At 42.5% G+C, this 15,670-nt stretch overlaps 1 protein-coding gene across 1 annotated transcript; it reads left to right on the forward strand.

Annotated features, from left to right (window-relative positions):
• The first annotated feature begins 1,523 nt into the window (after positions 1-1,523).
• LOC142390486 (ER membrane protein complex subunit 3) lies at positions 1,524-15,572 on the forward strand. The gene is made up of 9 exons (XM_075475948.1): positions 1,524-1,605; positions 8,451-8,649; positions 10,451-10,508; positions 12,016-12,109; positions 12,352-12,456; positions 13,490-13,571; positions 14,906-14,985; positions 15,153-15,235; positions 15,326-15,572. The coding sequence occupies exons 2-9, from the start codon at positions 8,495-8,497 to the stop codon at positions 15,452-15,454; spliced, it is 786 nt and encodes a 261-aa protein (XP_075332063.1). The 5' UTR covers positions 1,524-1,605; positions 8,451-8,494; the 3' UTR covers positions 15,455-15,572.
• Positions 15,573-15,670: the final 98 nt, after the last annotated feature.

Raw genomic sequence — 15,670 nt, forward strand, 5'->3', positions numbered from 1 at the left:
GAAAATAACCGGAAGTGCGTTGCTCACTGCGGCTAGCTTTAGTAGCGCCGAATTCGTGGGAACGAAGTTGTAAATAGCCGGTATTTTGTCAGGTTTTCAACATGTTGGGGATCTAAACGACTACTTTCTCACCTGAAAATGTTTCAAATGTTGCTAAAGTTCACAGAGTTTAGAGCTTAAGGGAAATCAGCTTCAGGCCGGCTGATTTCGGCTCGGGCAGGAGCGAAATGCATTGTGGGTAAACGCTCTGCATACTGTCTGATCGATCAGTATGCAGTATGTAGTATGCGGTTTCGAACACAGCCATAGACCACGCTGAGATGATCAGAGGAAAGAAACTGCTTCCTTCACCAGTTTCACAGTTCGCCTCTCGATATGAAGGGAGAGAAAATAGGGCCAAGTGATTGTGAGGTCTGACTTTTTCCTGGAGAACAATTTTGTGATGCAAATGTATTACTCTGTTGAACGCATATTGGTTTGAGACGCAAAACGCTTTATTTTTTAAAGCCCAGCCAACTAGCCGGAACTACTTTCATCAACACCAAAACGAGGCTGGAACTCTGCTCACAGGACGCAGCAGGGGGTAAGAAGATGTTCATAAATTATGTTGCTCTTGGTTGATTTAATATGAGAGACTACAAATATCGGCCCTGATGTAAAGATGAATTCAAGGCTGAAGACTCTGAACCTCCAAAACAAACTCAACACTTTTTCTTTGAAAACACAGAGCAGCAATAAATCAAAATCAAATCAAATCAAATTTATTTGTAGCACATTTCATGTACAAACAATTCAAAGTGCTTTACATCAAATAAAAGCATTGCAGCAGGTAGTGGAGGAAGCATTAAAAATACATAAAAGAATATAAAAAGAAACAAATAAAAATCATTTAAATGAGAGAAATAAGACTAATACTGCAAAATAATGCCGCCAAAACGACTCAGTGGAAGTCCAGGAGTATGGTGCCGGGTGTCTGTGTGAAGAGGGCTTGCTTTGCATAGAGCCCATCAGATCCCGTTGAGATATGAGGGGGGTGAATGGTCTGCAAATAATCTTTAGGCAGGAAGCAAGTTCCAAAGTTACATCCATGTGAAAAGCAGAATTTTTTTAATCAGCAGAGCAAGATGAGAGGTGGTTTTCATGTTTTTCCATCATTAAAAATCTTTAAAAATCAAGTGTACCTTCTGATTATAATATTTAGCATTTAACATATTATTTAAACGTTGAAGGGATGTAAAAACACCTGATGTTTGTACAGTTTAAATGAGCTGGATCAAAAATGAATCAGTGAGATGTGTGACAGTGTGAAGGTTGGTCTAAGTTAAAGGTTAAGCAAGGTTAACTTTTAGATAAATAGGGAAGTAAAATGTGTCAAATGACGATCAACTCGATTAGAAATATTTTATTTATTCCAGATTTCCGTTTTAAACTTAACTTAGTGGTCTGATGCCACTTTTTAAATGATTAACACAAATTTTTAAATAATATTTGACAAACTTTTTAAAAACCTTTGTAGTGTTTCCGCTTTAACCGGAAGTGCCTCCTCTTCCTCGAGCAGCTGAGCGTGTTTAACTTCGTCGCTAATTCATAAAGTTCATTAATGCGGTGAGTTTTGTTTATTTCATATTTGAAAATATTCAGATTCTCGGTCAGTTTAGAGTAAACCAAACTGTTACTGAGCCAAAATAGTCCGGATAAAGGCCGGTTTGGGGGTGGGAGAGCTGTCAGGTGAACTAGCCAAACTAGCCAAACTAGCCGTTTGAAGTCAACTTTGTGCTGAGCTAATCGGTGGCTAAAGATAACTTAAACAGGTTAGCTAACGAAGAGAAGTCAGCCGTTAGTGGCAGTTAGTTCCGTTAACGGCCCAACTTATGGTTAGTGTGTTTTGATGAGTTCGGGGCTCCCAGACCTGCTAACAGGTGTTCTGTTCGGGCTTTAATGAGGAATGAGTCGGTCCACGTTGTCCGTCCATCACGGTCCGGTTACCTGAGGTGAGGTTGCGGGGGAAGCAGGTGTGTGACGGAGCCGCAGACATCCCTCTGCCGAGGGACAATCTGCGGCTCCTCCAGCGGAAACACGACGTGTTCCTGGGTCAGATGATAGATATATAAATACTTTATTCATCCCAATTTGGGAAATTATTGTGTTGCAACAGCGTACAGTATAAAAGATATGTAAACAATTAAAGGAAAAACAAGCAAATAGAATGGGAGTACCTAAACACCAGAACGGACCCAGATTTAGCCAGATACACATTAGGAACTCTTGTAGAAGTCATCTGTATGTAATATCCAATGATTATAACACCAAATTATTCCATATAATATGAAAAGTTGTTCGAAACGTTACCTTGGTTTAGGTAACTTTTACTAAAATAAAAGCTTACCGTTTCAACATTCATTACCAATTACTATTAATTACTGGAAAACATTCATACAAATATCCAAAACACATCAGCAATACCACAATAGTAAAAAACAGGCAATTTACAAACCCTTTGCGGGTTAATTCCAGAGGTCGCATCACAACAAAGGAGAGGGATTCCCATCTATACTCTCAAACCAAGGTAACGTTTTGAACAACTTTTCATATTTTATGGAATAATTCCGTGTTATAATCATTGGATATTACATATACAGGTGACTTCTACAAGAGTTCTTAATGTGTATCTGGCTAAATCTGGGTCCGTTCCTGTCCGTTCCTGTCCGTTCCTGTCCGTTCCGGTGTTTAGGTACTCCCAAATAGAAAAGAATAAAAATAGAGAATAAACATCAGCAATAAACAAATCTACAGTATAGAATAAACATCAGAGAAATACACATTAGCTATATACAAATCTACAGTATGAAGAGTAGGGTAAATAATAATAATAATAATAATAATAGTAATAATAATAAACATCAGTAAACTAAATAAAAACAGATTTGTACATTTAACAATAAAGGTACAGGTAATCCCTCTGGTGGGTTCTGGGTCTGCCCCAGGACCCCTGGACCTGGATCTGGATCTGCCTGGGAAACAGGGCGACCAGTTTTTAAAACTCGTCTTAATACTCATTTTTATTCCCTGGCTTTTAACCCAGCATGAGACTCTGTTTCTGTTATTGTTTTATTGTTTTAATATTGTTGTTGTTTATTTTTATTTTTGCATTGTTCTTGTGTTTTATGCCTTGTATTTTGTCTTGTACAGCACTTTGTTTCAGCCACAGCTGGCTATATAAAGGCTATATAAATAAAGTTGAGTTGAGTTGAGAGGAGGGATCCTAGTTAAATGTCCCAACCACCTCATTTGGGTTAGGGCCGTGGCTCTAATTCTCCCCCTCATTCCAGCCGCTTGTATCCACGACCTCCTTCTTTGGGTCTCTACCCAGATCTGTGAGCACAGGTGAGGGTTGGAGCAAAGATGGAGCAGCAACCTGAAAGCTTCTCCTTCCTTCTTCACCACAACGGACCGGAGCAGCAGCGCCCTCATTACTGCTGACGGAGCCCCGATCCGTCTCTCTGACTCCAACTCACCATCACTGAGAACCAGATCCAGAGATGCTGAAACACTGAAACTCCTCCAGCTGAGGCAGAGACTCGTCCCCGATCCGGAGGGAGCGCTCCACCTTTTTCTGATGGAGAACCGAGAAGCCAACAGAACCAACCCAACCCTGAGGTGTCCAAACCAGACGGCCTCATCTCCCCACCTGCTCCTCCAGGACCGGCTTTGTGTAAATAAATGATAAAAATACTTAAAGTCGTGCAGACTGGAACCAGACTTTCAGGTTTTTATGTGAGACTCCTGAATAACAGCCAGTTAAAATCATAAAAATAAGTTAAAGAATCAAGTTTATCGACGGAGAAGAGTTTGACTGGCAGCTTGTCACCAAACCCTGGAGGTTAAATAAAGAACTGTTCATTAACCTATCAGGTAAGTCATTGGACGACTGTTCTCCAACACAGTTTTGGTGCCATCGGACCCATGAAGTTGGACTTGGACTCTCTTTAAAGTGCGTTAGGATTAAAGGGCTGAAAGACCCTGCAGGCTGTATTACATCAGTAGACTGACGGTGTTTGCGGTGTCTCAATAAGGATTATTCACTCATTTACAGCCTTTCGACATCTGTGTGGCAGATATGGGCAGCAACCAGGACTGAGAACTCATAAAAACTAAATCATTTTACTTTCTTAGAAAGTTAACAGCTGAATAAAGGCTGCAAATGAAGTGAATCAGAAGCATTTATTAGCCAAAGTTCTTCATTGATAACGTTTCAGTTACTCCACTCAGTGCAAATGGTCGTAATAAGTGATCCTGTCCTATAATCAGGTGTTTAAAGTACAACCCAATTCCCCAAAAACAGACAGAAACAGCTGGAGGAACATGTGGAACTGATCTGGTTAAATGGCAACAGGTCAGTAATACAGCAAAGAAGAGCCAGGAGTCCATCAGACAGGAACGGGACAGCATTCCTCCTCGGTTCCAGGTGTTTCCAGATGTTGTTAAAATAACTCTCCCAGAGGTGCAGCAGCTTGGCTCCTCGGTTCCAGATGTTTCCAGATGTTGTTAAAAGAAGAAGAGGGGACGCTGCACAGTGGAACATGGAGCGGTTCCAGCTTTAATGCTTTAGTGTTGCTGCTGTTTGTTTATATTTTACGCAGAGTTGATGCTGATGTTTGTTTATATTTTACTCAGGGCTGATGCTGCTGTTTGTTTATATTTTATGCAGCGTTGATGCTGCTGTTTGTTTATATTTTACTCAGCGCTGATGCTGCTGTTTTTTTATATTTTACTCAGCGCTGATGCTGCTGTTTGTTTATATTTTACGCAGCGCTGATGCTGCTGTTTGTTTATATTTTACTCAGCGCTGATGCTGCTGTTTGTTTATATTTTACTCAGCGCTGATGCTGCTGTTTGTTTATATTTTACTCAGCGCTGATGCTGCTGTTTGTTTATATTTTACTCAGCGCTGATGCTGCTGTTTGTTTATATTTTACGCAGCGTTGATGCTGCTGTTTGTTTATATTTTACGCAGCGTTGATGCTGCTGTTTGTTTATATTTTACAAAGCGCTGATGCTGCTGTTTGTTTATATTTTACGCAGAGTTGATGCTGCTGTTTGTTTATATTTTCCTCAGCGCTGATGCTGCTGTTTGTTTATATTTTACAAAGCGCTGATGCTGCTGTTTGTTTATATTTTACAAAGCGCTGATGCTGCTGTTTGTTTATATTTTACGCAGCGTTGATGCTGCTGTTTGTTTATATTTCACGCAGCGTTGATGCTGCTGTTTGTTTATATTTTACGCAGCGCTGGGGTCCGTTTCACGTAGCAGGTTCAACATACTCTGAGTCTATTCCTGATCTCTGAGTTGATCTACTCTGAGATAGAAAACCCTGAGTTTTCGGTTCCAGAAACGCTGATTTGAGTGAGGTTAATCAACTCTGAGTAAGTTCACCTTGAGTTTAGCGCGTGCACCACAACTTTAAAAAGCCAGCATCAATGGAGCCCCGATTCGACGAGTCACCATGGCAACGGGGAAGAGGAGGGGCTACGTTTTTCACCAACCTCGAATTGGAAATCTTAATGCGCTCATACGGCGAGTTTCAATACGTTTTTAGAAATAAGTGCAACACCGCTGCAGCAGCAAAAGTGTAAGTTTAAATGTAGTCCTTTGCAATCCCAATAATATTACAGGGAAACTGCTTGAATGGTAGCCCATTCATTTATTTAATTTAGGTGCAATCCCACAGGGGAGAAGCGCTCTTGGCAGCAGTTTAAGATGAAATATAAAAACATTGTTCAAACAGGTGAGACCTCGGCATGGAGGTACCTCATTTTGATCATGTTTTACACTGTAAAATAAATATTAAGTGGCTATTTGACTGTGCAGTTATTTTATTCCCAACATAATGCTGTTTTCACACACATAAACTATGTCTTCTCATATATATCATCCATCCATCCATTATCTATACACCGCTGAATCCGTCAGTCGGGTCGCGGGGGGGCTGGAGCCTATCCCAGCGGTCAATGGGCGAGAGGCGGGGTACAGGCCGCCAGTCCATCACAGGGCCACATAGAGACAAACGAGACAAACAACCATACACACTCACAGTCACTCCGAAGGACAATTTAGAGTCATCATCTATATCATCTTCTGTTAAATAATTAAGCCTATTTAAACTAACACAGATTTCTACTGAGCCAACAGAAAGAAGGCAGATGCCCGTAAAACGGGTGGTGCCCAGCACCGCCACCTCTAACGGGAGGGTAGTGGCTGAGGGAATCCATCCCCAAGACACGAGTGCCTTTATAAAATATAATAGGCCTATATATGTCTTTTTTAAGCCTATTCATACAAATATTTATTTGTCTTTTATGTCTTTTTTTTCTTTTGTCCCAACACATTCTGATGGTGCTGCTCAAAAAGATAATTATCTGTAAATGCAAAAATCTATGCGCGGTCTGATAACCATCTCCGACGAATATTTATTTCTCTGCGCAGTAATGCTGCACCTTCATCCACGGGATCGTTGTCAAAAGGACATCATGTTCGTGAAAAAAGTTGCCTCCTACTGTGCCTAAAGGACTTCTAGAAGTAGAAGAACTCGCTCTGCTGACTGAATGAATGAGGAAATCAAATGGCGTGTGTGGCTGAAAGAGGGCGGAGACAGAAAGAAACTCAAGGTTTCTTGAATAAAACCTGGTCCCGACCAGGTTAGGTTCAGAGAGTCTGTTACTCCGGTAACTGACCGTGAGGTTAAGTTACCTCTCTTTGTGAAACAGGCTTGAGTTACCCCTCTTTCTCTGGGTTCAGTTACCTCCCTTTGTGAAACGGAAAACTCAGGGTTTCCCTCATTTCAGGGTTAACCTACTCAGAGTTTTCACTAAACCTGCTACGTGAAACGGACCTCTGATGCTGCTGTTTGTTTATATTTCACGCAGCGTTGATGCTGCTGTTTGTTTATATTTTACGCAGAGTTGATGCTGCTGTTTGTTTATATTTTACGCAGCGTTGATGCTGCTGTTTGTTTATATTTTACGCAGCGCTGATGCTGCTGTTTGTTTATATTTTACGCAGCGTTGATGCTGCTGTTTGTTTATATTTTACGCAGCGCTGATGCTGCTGTTTGTTTATATTTTACGCAGAGTTGATGCTGCTGTTTGTTTATATTTTACGCAGCGTTGATGCTGCTGTTTGTTTATATTTTACGCAGCGCTGATGCTGCTGTTTGTTTATATTTTACGCAGCGCTGATGCTGCTGTTTGTTTATATTTTAAGCAGAGTTGATGCTGCTGTTTGTTTATATTTTACGCAGCGTTGATGCTGCTGTTTGTTTATATTTTACGCAGCGCTGATGCTGCTGTTTGTTTATATTTTACGCAGCGTTGATGCTGCTGTTTGTTTATATTTTACGCAGAGTTGATGCTGCTGTTTGTTTATATTTTACGCAGCGTTGATGCTGCTGTTTGTTTATATTTTACGCAGCGCTGATGCTGCTGTTTGTTTATATTTTACGCAGCGTTGATGCTGCTGTTTGTTTATATTTTACGCAGCGTTGATGCTGCTGTTTGTTTATATTTTACGCAGCGCTGATGCTGCTGTTTGTTTATATTTTACGCAGCGTTGATGCTGCTGTTTGTTTATATTTTACGCAGCGCTGATGCTGCTGTTTGTTTATATTTTACGCAGCGTTGATGCTGCTGTTTGTTTATATTTTACGCAGCGTTGATGCTGCTGTTTGTTTATATTTTACGCAGCGCTGATGCTGCTGTTTGTTTATATTTTACGCAGCGCTGATGCTGCTGTTTGTTTATATTTTACAAAGCGTTGATGCTGCTGTTTGTTTATATTTTACGCAGCGCTGATGCTGCTGTTTGTTTATATTTTACAAAGCGCTGATGCTGCTGTTTGTTTATATTTTACAAAGCGCTGATGCTGCTGTTTGTTTATATTTTACGCAGCGTTGATGCTGCTGTTTGTTTATATTTTACGCAGCGCTGATGCTGCTGTTTGTTTATATTTTACAAAGCGTTGATGCTGCTGTTTGTTTATATTTTACGCAGCGTTGATGCTGCTGTTTGTTTATATTTTACGCAGCGTTGATGCTGCTGTTTGTTTATATTTTACGCAGAGTTGATGCTGCTGTTTGTTTATATTTTACTCAGCGCTGATGCTGCTGTTTGTTTATATTTTACTCAGCGCTGATGCTGCTGTTTGTTTATATTTTACTCAGCGCTGATGCTGCTGTTTGTTTATATTTTACTCAGCGCTGATGCTGCTGTTTGTTTATATTTTACTCAGCGCTGATGCTGCTGTTTGTTTATATTTTACTCAGCGCTGATGCTGCTGGCGGTTTCAGCTCATGGTGCACGTGAGACTTCTGTTCTGAGTGAGAGTTGTTGACGGTTTACAGATGAAACATCTGGATCGACTGACCACACACTCACCTGTACGTGTTCTTCCTCAGCATCCTCCTCTCGGGGTCTGGGTTGCCGGCGTGAACAGAGAGCGATGGCCGGTCCGGAGCTCCTGCTGGACTCCAGCATTCGGATGTGGGTGGTCCTGCCCATCGTCTTCATCACCTTTTTTGTGGGGGTCATCCGGCACTACGTCACCCAGCTGCTGCACAGCGACAAGAAGGTGGACCTGGAGCAGGTGTCTGACAGGTGAGGCCTTTAAAACACGAGTATCAGTTCCTGTGTTTTTGTATCGTGCTGTGATGTCAGCAGGACGTTACGTCGTAACCTCTGACCTCTGCAGAAGTGTGAACACGAACAATAAGCAGGATTCACATCTCATTAATGAACTCACTGAATTAATTAGTTTTCTTTGAACACAGTAAAACCAGATCAATACAAACCAGATTCTGCCCCATCAGGAGGTCGACCATCATTGGGTTTTACTGTATTTCTGCATAAATGTGCATGTTGCTGAGTTAAACTCTGTGTTGGATCAACAAGATGTTCTTTTAAGCAGCGGTCCCAGCCCCCTGGCCCCGGACTGGTACCAGGCCGCACAGAAAGACTAAATAACTCACATTATTTCCGTTTTATTTATTATCCGAGTCTGAACAATGTTTTATTTTGAAAAATAATCGAATTCTCTCCGTTACATCCGTCTATGGCTGTGTTCGAAACCGCATACTACATACTGCATACTGCATACTACATACTGCATACTACATACTGCATACTGCATACTACATACTGCATACTGCATACTACATACTGCATACTACATACTACATACTACATACTGCATACTACATACTGCATACTACATACTGCATACTACATACTGCATACTACATACTACATACTACATACTACATACTGCATACTACATACTGCATACTACATACTGCATACTACATACTGCATACTACATACTGCATACTGCATACTACATACTGCATACTACATACTTCCATACTGCATACTGATCGATCAGACAGTATGCAGAGCGTTTACCCACAATGCATTTCGCTCCTGCCCGAGCAGAAATCAGCCGGCCTGAAGCTGATTTCTCTTAAGCTCTAAACTCTCTAAACTTTAGCAACATTTGAAACATTTTCAGGTGAGAAAGTAGTCGTTTAGATCCCCAACGTGTTGAAAACCTGACAAAATACCGGCTATTTACAATTTTGTTCCCACGAATTCGGCGCTACTAAAGATAGCCGCAGTGAGCAACGCACTTCTGGTTATTTTCACAAAATAAAATACCCGTTGCCTTTTATCATAGGGAAAGCCATTACCATACAATTGGTGCTTTTGTTTTGAAAACAGGAAGTGAACCTACCCTCGTTGTAGCTAGCTTGAAACTGCCGTTTTGACAGGAAATGACGATCGGCGACGTCACGTTACGTTGCATCTTGGGTAGTTTGAGTACGAGTAGTAACCTCATGATGCATACCCAACATTTCAGAGAATCTAGTATGCATCCGGGAACTTCTGCTTACTCAAACTCGCATACTAACTCAAAAAGGTAGTAGGAGTTAGGAGGAGAAGTATGCGGTTTCGAACACAGCCAAAGACTCACTCTTGACACGTGTCATGATGCTCGTCTCGGTCATGTGATACATTAAAGCTAATCTTACACCCACAAGCTAGCAAAAAGAGTAAAAACCAGACGTCTTTGGAAGGGGAAAAGGCCCAGTGAGGAGACAGAAGAAGAGCCTCTGACCACTGAGAAACAGAAAGCTGCATTTAACCAGGAGACCGACTTAAAATATGGATTTATCGTGACCGGCTCTCCAATGAGGCAAAGTTACATAGAAGTACACAGTGGATTCACGTTTATTATCATATTTACAGTATTTTACAGTTTATGTGTTGGTCGTATCATTTTACTTTGTTGTATTTATCCGGCTCACCTTAAAGGCCTTTTAGAGTCCGGTTTAGGTCATATTAATGATCAGTTTTCCTGTCAGCACCACGTTGATGTGACTTGTTCTGTGTTTGTGTTCAGCCAGGTGCTCCTGCGCAGCCGCATCCTCAGAGAGAACGGGAAGTACATCCCCCGGCAGGTAAACTCCTTTTATTTACCCCCCCCTCGTGTTTACAGGTTTCAGGAGGAGCTGCAGTGGCTGCTGGAAAGCTTTCTTCAGCTCCAGTTTCCTCTGTGCTGTCGGCGCACCTGTAATGCATCCGTGTTCTTTGGTTTCAGCGTCTGAAACGTGGAGCTGTTTGGCTCGTCTGGTTATTTAGCAGCTGAGCTTTGCTCCTGTTTCACAGGCTGGATGAAGACCAACACTTTTAGCTGTTGGTTGATGTTTAAAACAAAGATCCCTCAGAGGCTGCTCTGTCTCCTCAGGCCACAGCAGGGCTCCATGTTCACGCTGTGAACTTTAGCTCCACGGAAAGCGTTCCATCGCCCTGCGCTGAGCCAGCGTTTAGGATCGAGGTTTAAAACGTGGAATCAGCTGAAGAAGGGAAGCTGGTTCAGTTTTTAGGAGAGAAAATACCTAAACACACACTCTTGTTGATGCTAAACATTTGTTAAAAAAAAATCTGGTTTGACCTCAAACCTTAAAGGGATAGTTCGCCTCATTTGACATGAAGCTGTATGACATCCCATATCAGCAACATCATTTCTGAACATCTTCTTACCCCCTGCTGCGTCCTGTGAGCAGAGTTCCAGCCTCGTTTTGGTGTTGATGAAGGTAGTCCGGCTAGTTGGCTGGGGTTTAAAAAATAAAGCGTTTTTTGTTTTTTTATTTTAATTTGAAATTTTTTAATAAATAAAAAATAATTAAAAACTTGAAAATAAATAAAAATAAAGCGTTTTGCTTCTCAGAACAATATGCGTTCAACAGAGTAATACATTTGCATCACAAAATGGTTCTCCAGGAAAAAGTCAGACCTCACAATCTCTTGGCCCTATTTTCTCTCCCTTCGTATCACTGCCTGCTGTGCAGACCGAGCAGCAAACACTGTAACAGGCGCGGCTGTCGGCAGCAGGCAGTGATACGAAGGGAGAGAAAATAGGGCCAAGAGATTGTGAGGTCTGACTTTTTCCTGGAGAACCATTTTGTGATGCAAATGTAACTGAATCACTTAAAATGAAGTGATTCAGTTATTTAAAAGCTGATCAAACTGAAACCTTCTCCTGTGCAAGGAACTGATTTATCAGTCTGAAAAGGTCTGAACCATAGACCGGCAGATGTTCACCTGTCTGCAGATGTTCACCTGTCTGCAGATGTTTACCTGTCTGCAGATGTTTACCTGTCTGCAGATGTTTACCTGTCTGCAGATGTTCACCTGTCTGCAGATGTTCACCTGTCTGCAGATGTTTACCTGTCTGCAGATGTTCACCTGTCTGCAGATGTTCACCTGTCTGCAGATGTTTACCTGTCTGCAGATGTTCACCTGGCTGCAGATGTTCACCTGTCTGCAGATGTTCACCTGTCTGCAGATGTTTACCTGTCTGCAGATGTTTACCTGGCTGCAGATGTTCACCTGTCTGCAGATGTTCACCTGAGGTCATGTGACCGGCTCCACAGGTTTAAGCTGCTGATGTTCTCACTCTTTCAGTCCTTCGCCATGAGGAAACATTACTTCAACAACACCGAGACCGGCTTCTTCAAGAAGGTCAAGAGGAAGGTCGTTCCCAAGAACCCCATGACAGGTGCGTACAGGTGTGTGCACGTGTGTGTGTGTGTGTGTGTGTGTACGTGTTTGTAATGATTGAGACACATAAAAGAGTGAATCTCCTCCTGATTTATCTGCTGAGGGCAGAAAAAGCTGCAGAGCTGCAGCTGCACTTTTCTCTGCATGTTCAGCAGGTAAATCTCATGCGTGCTCACCAGGTGCACGTGGAGGTTAGCACCAGGTGTATAAACCTAAAACCTTTTTAACCCCCTTTTTCAGACTCCAGCATGGTGACGGACATGATGAAGGGCAACCTGACCAACGTGCTGCCCATGATCCTGATCGGTGGATGGATCAACTGGGCGTTCTCTGGATTCGTCATAAGTGAGTTCCTCGTTATGTTGCAGGTTCACGTTTGTTCCCAGAACCTGAAGGCGTCCCTCAGTGAGCAGAACAGGGTTACGCCGTGTTAGCGTCTCAGGGAGTTCTCAGGGAATCCTTCTCAGGAGCTCCCAGCTGGTTGGGCTTCAGGCTCACGCTGTTAGGTCTGAGCTCACAGAGCGATTTTATGGAACATTCTCCCATTCCAACATGCACCTTATTTCAGAAATAAGACATTTCTGCACCGATTCAGCTAAATCAAGCTAACAAAACCCAACCTGAAAAACTAGAAGTGACATATTCAGACCATGAATTCTTGTGTTGGAGCAGAGTCCCCACATGCAGTGTCCTGTTAACTGCTGCAGAGTTCAGTTTAAACAGAATAAGCAGCTTTTTATTTTTATTTATTTATTTTTTGGGGCTTTTTATGCCTTTATTGTATAGGACAGTGGATAGAGACAGGAAGCAGGGGGCAGAGAGAGGGAATAACACGCAGCAAAGGGCGTCTGCAGTGAGGACTGTAGCCTCTGTACATGGGGCGCCTGCTGTACCCACTACGCCACCGACCGCCCCATGAGCTGCTTTTTAAAGGCAAACATGAAGGAGGCTGCTGGACGTGTTGCTTCAGGCAGAAAACAGAAGAAACTCCATGTTATTGATGCGCTCCATGTTATTGATGCGCTCCATGTTATTGATGCGCTCCATGTTATTGATGCGCTCCATGTTATTGATGCGCTCCATGTTATTGATGCGCTCCATGTTATTGATGCGCTCCATGTTATTGATGCGCTCCATGTTATTGATGCGCTCCATGTTATTGATGCGCTCCATGTTATTGATGCGCTCCATGTTATTGATGCGCTCCATGTTATTGATGCGCTCCTTGTTATTGATGCGCTCCATGTTATTGATGCGCTCCTTGTTATTGATGCGCTCCATGTTATTGATGCGCTCCATGTTATTGATGCGCTCCTTGTTATTGATGCGCTCCTTGTTATTGATGCGCTCTTAGCTTGTGCTTGCTGTCGTCTTCCAGCCAAAGTGCCGTTCCCTCTGACTCTGAGGTTCAAGCCCATGTTGCAGAGAGGGATAGACCTGCTGTCCCTGGATGCTTCCTGGTAAAAATGCATTATTCATGTAAAAGTGTCAGTTTGTGTGCGCCTCTATGAATGATCCAAGTGTTTATACCTGTGTGTGAGGATGGATGGATGTGCTTACCTATGAATGCATCAGTGCTGTGCGATATTACGATGTAAAGATATCACCCTCTCTTGTTTATATCATTTTAAAAAATAAAATAATAATAAAGCAGGGCTGTAGTCAAGACCAACTTTGTCGAGTCCAAGACAAGACAGAGTCCAAAAGACTCGAGTCCGAGTCAAGACCGAGTCCAGGACAGAAAAGAACAAGTTGTATGCATGACAGTATAAAGTCAATCATTTTGGGTTATTATTTGTTGATCTAAAAGCAGAAATAGTGTCACAACACCCAGGATTTGTAAGTATAACCATTCCCCTTGATATCACATAATCTAATCTAAAGAAAACAGAATGATATAAGGTGATACCTATAGTTACAACTGATACAAACACCAATCCACTACTATTACCACTGCTAGGTACTAGTACTGAGCATTTGAGCAACTAAATTACAATATAGCTTCACTCCAGACATAGACCAGTATTACCAGTGTACTCCTGTGGTTGGTTTATGCCTTCCCTGGAAAAACAATATTGTATCATTTTGTTATTTAGATGTGCGCTAATGAGAAATAAATAAAGACGCCTGGACTCGGTCGAGACCAAGAACCATATTTGGCAAAACCAGTGGCCGAGACCATAAAAAAACGGTCTCGAGTCCAAGACCGGACTCGAATACTACAGCCCTGGAATAAAGGCTAAATGTGGGGAGCATGCGAGGATACAAGATGGAACGATGGAAAACCCAACGGAAACAGAACCCAGGGATGAATTAGTGCCGAAAAGAGGGAACCGGAGTTCCATCGAGTGGTTTTGGTTTGGATTTAAAAAGTGACCAGACAGACATTTAAAGATACGACATGGAGAACATAGAGAGACGGCGTCAAGATGCCACAAAAGAGCCTGAACGCATTGTTGACCAAAGGCAGCCTGCAGACAGACTCCACTGCCATTCATAAATATATCATGATCAGGCTATAACATCTTGTCTATAATCGCACAGCACTAGCATATATATATGTGCATGCCAACAAGCTTTGGTGAAAAAAAATTGAATCACAGCTTAAGAACTTTATTTTATTATTTTTTTTATGTAGAAAAAACCCAGATAATTCAGAACTTTTTATTATTAAATTAGTTTAAAACAACGTGTTCGAGGAAAAATGATGGAATCATCCGTGTGTTTGCATCATATTCTTGTGTTTATATTGAATAAATCTCCTGCATGTGCACACCTTCAATATCTGCCGCAGGGTGAGCTCGGCCTCCTGGTACTTCCTGAATGTGTTCGGCCTGAGAAGCATGTACAGCCTCATCCTGGGTCAGGACAACGGTGAGTGGCTGCAGCATCCTGAGGGACCGTTTCCCTCCTCCATCGTGTTTAGTATTTATTTATTTACCTTTCTACGTGGTAACAACTATTCCAGAGTTTAGTCTTTAAAACGATGGACTTTACAGAACATTTTAATCATGCTAAACCCTCCTGCTGTGTCCCCACAGCTGCTGACCAGTCCCGCATCATGCAGGACCAGATGACGGGCGCTGCCATGGCGATGCCCCCCGACCCCAACAAGGCTTTTAAGGCGAGCCGCTGAGCGCAGATCCGACACTGAGCAGCTGCTGTGCAGCTTCTCCTCCGGAGGTAACTCACCTGTGCTGTCTGTGGGTTCCAGAGCGAGTGGGAGGCGCTGGAGATCGTGGAGCACAAGTGGGCGCTGGAGAACGTGGAGGAGGAGCTGATGTCCCGGGACTTAAACTTTGGGACCTTCTTCAGTCGAGACATCAAGTCCACCATGTTCTAGATCAACGAAGCCTCGTGAGCTTCTGCGGGCGCCAGCCTCGGTGTGAAGGACGCTTCTGCAACTTAAGGTCTGCTAGTAACGAGCTGCTGTTCAAACACGAGTTCCAGAACCGATCCAGAACCGCGGGCCGCTTCAGGAAACCAGCAGAAATGTTTAAACGTGGAACAGAGGAGCTTTACTGACTTCTTCTTCTTCTCTGGAATAAAAAGGCGTCTC

The sequence above is a fragment of the Odontesthes bonariensis genome, chromosome 10 (genome assembly GCF_027942865.1).
Source record: "Odontesthes bonariensis isolate fOdoBon6 chromosome 10, fOdoBon6.hap1, whole genome shotgun sequence".
NCBI classification, from domain to species: domain Eukaryota; kingdom Metazoa; phylum Chordata; class Actinopteri; order Atheriniformes; family Atherinopsidae; genus Odontesthes; species Odontesthes bonariensis.

What these genes read in the sequence shown, in the direction of transcription:
- LOC142390486 (XM_075475948.1), top strand. Translation starts at nt 8,495, where the DNA reads ATGGCCGGTCCGGAGCTCCTGCTGGACTCCAGCATTCGGATGTGGGTG. An exon ending in CTGGAGCAGGTGTCTGACAG is followed by an intron (nt 8,650 to 10,450) that starts GTGAGGCCTTTA and finishes GTTTGTGTTCAG; the next exon opens with CCAGGTGCTCCTGCGCAGCC. An exon ending in TCCCAAGAACCCCATGACAG is followed by an intron (nt 12,110 to 12,351) that starts GTGCGTACAGGT and finishes CCCCTTTTTCAG; the next exon opens with ACTCCAGCATGGTGACGGAC.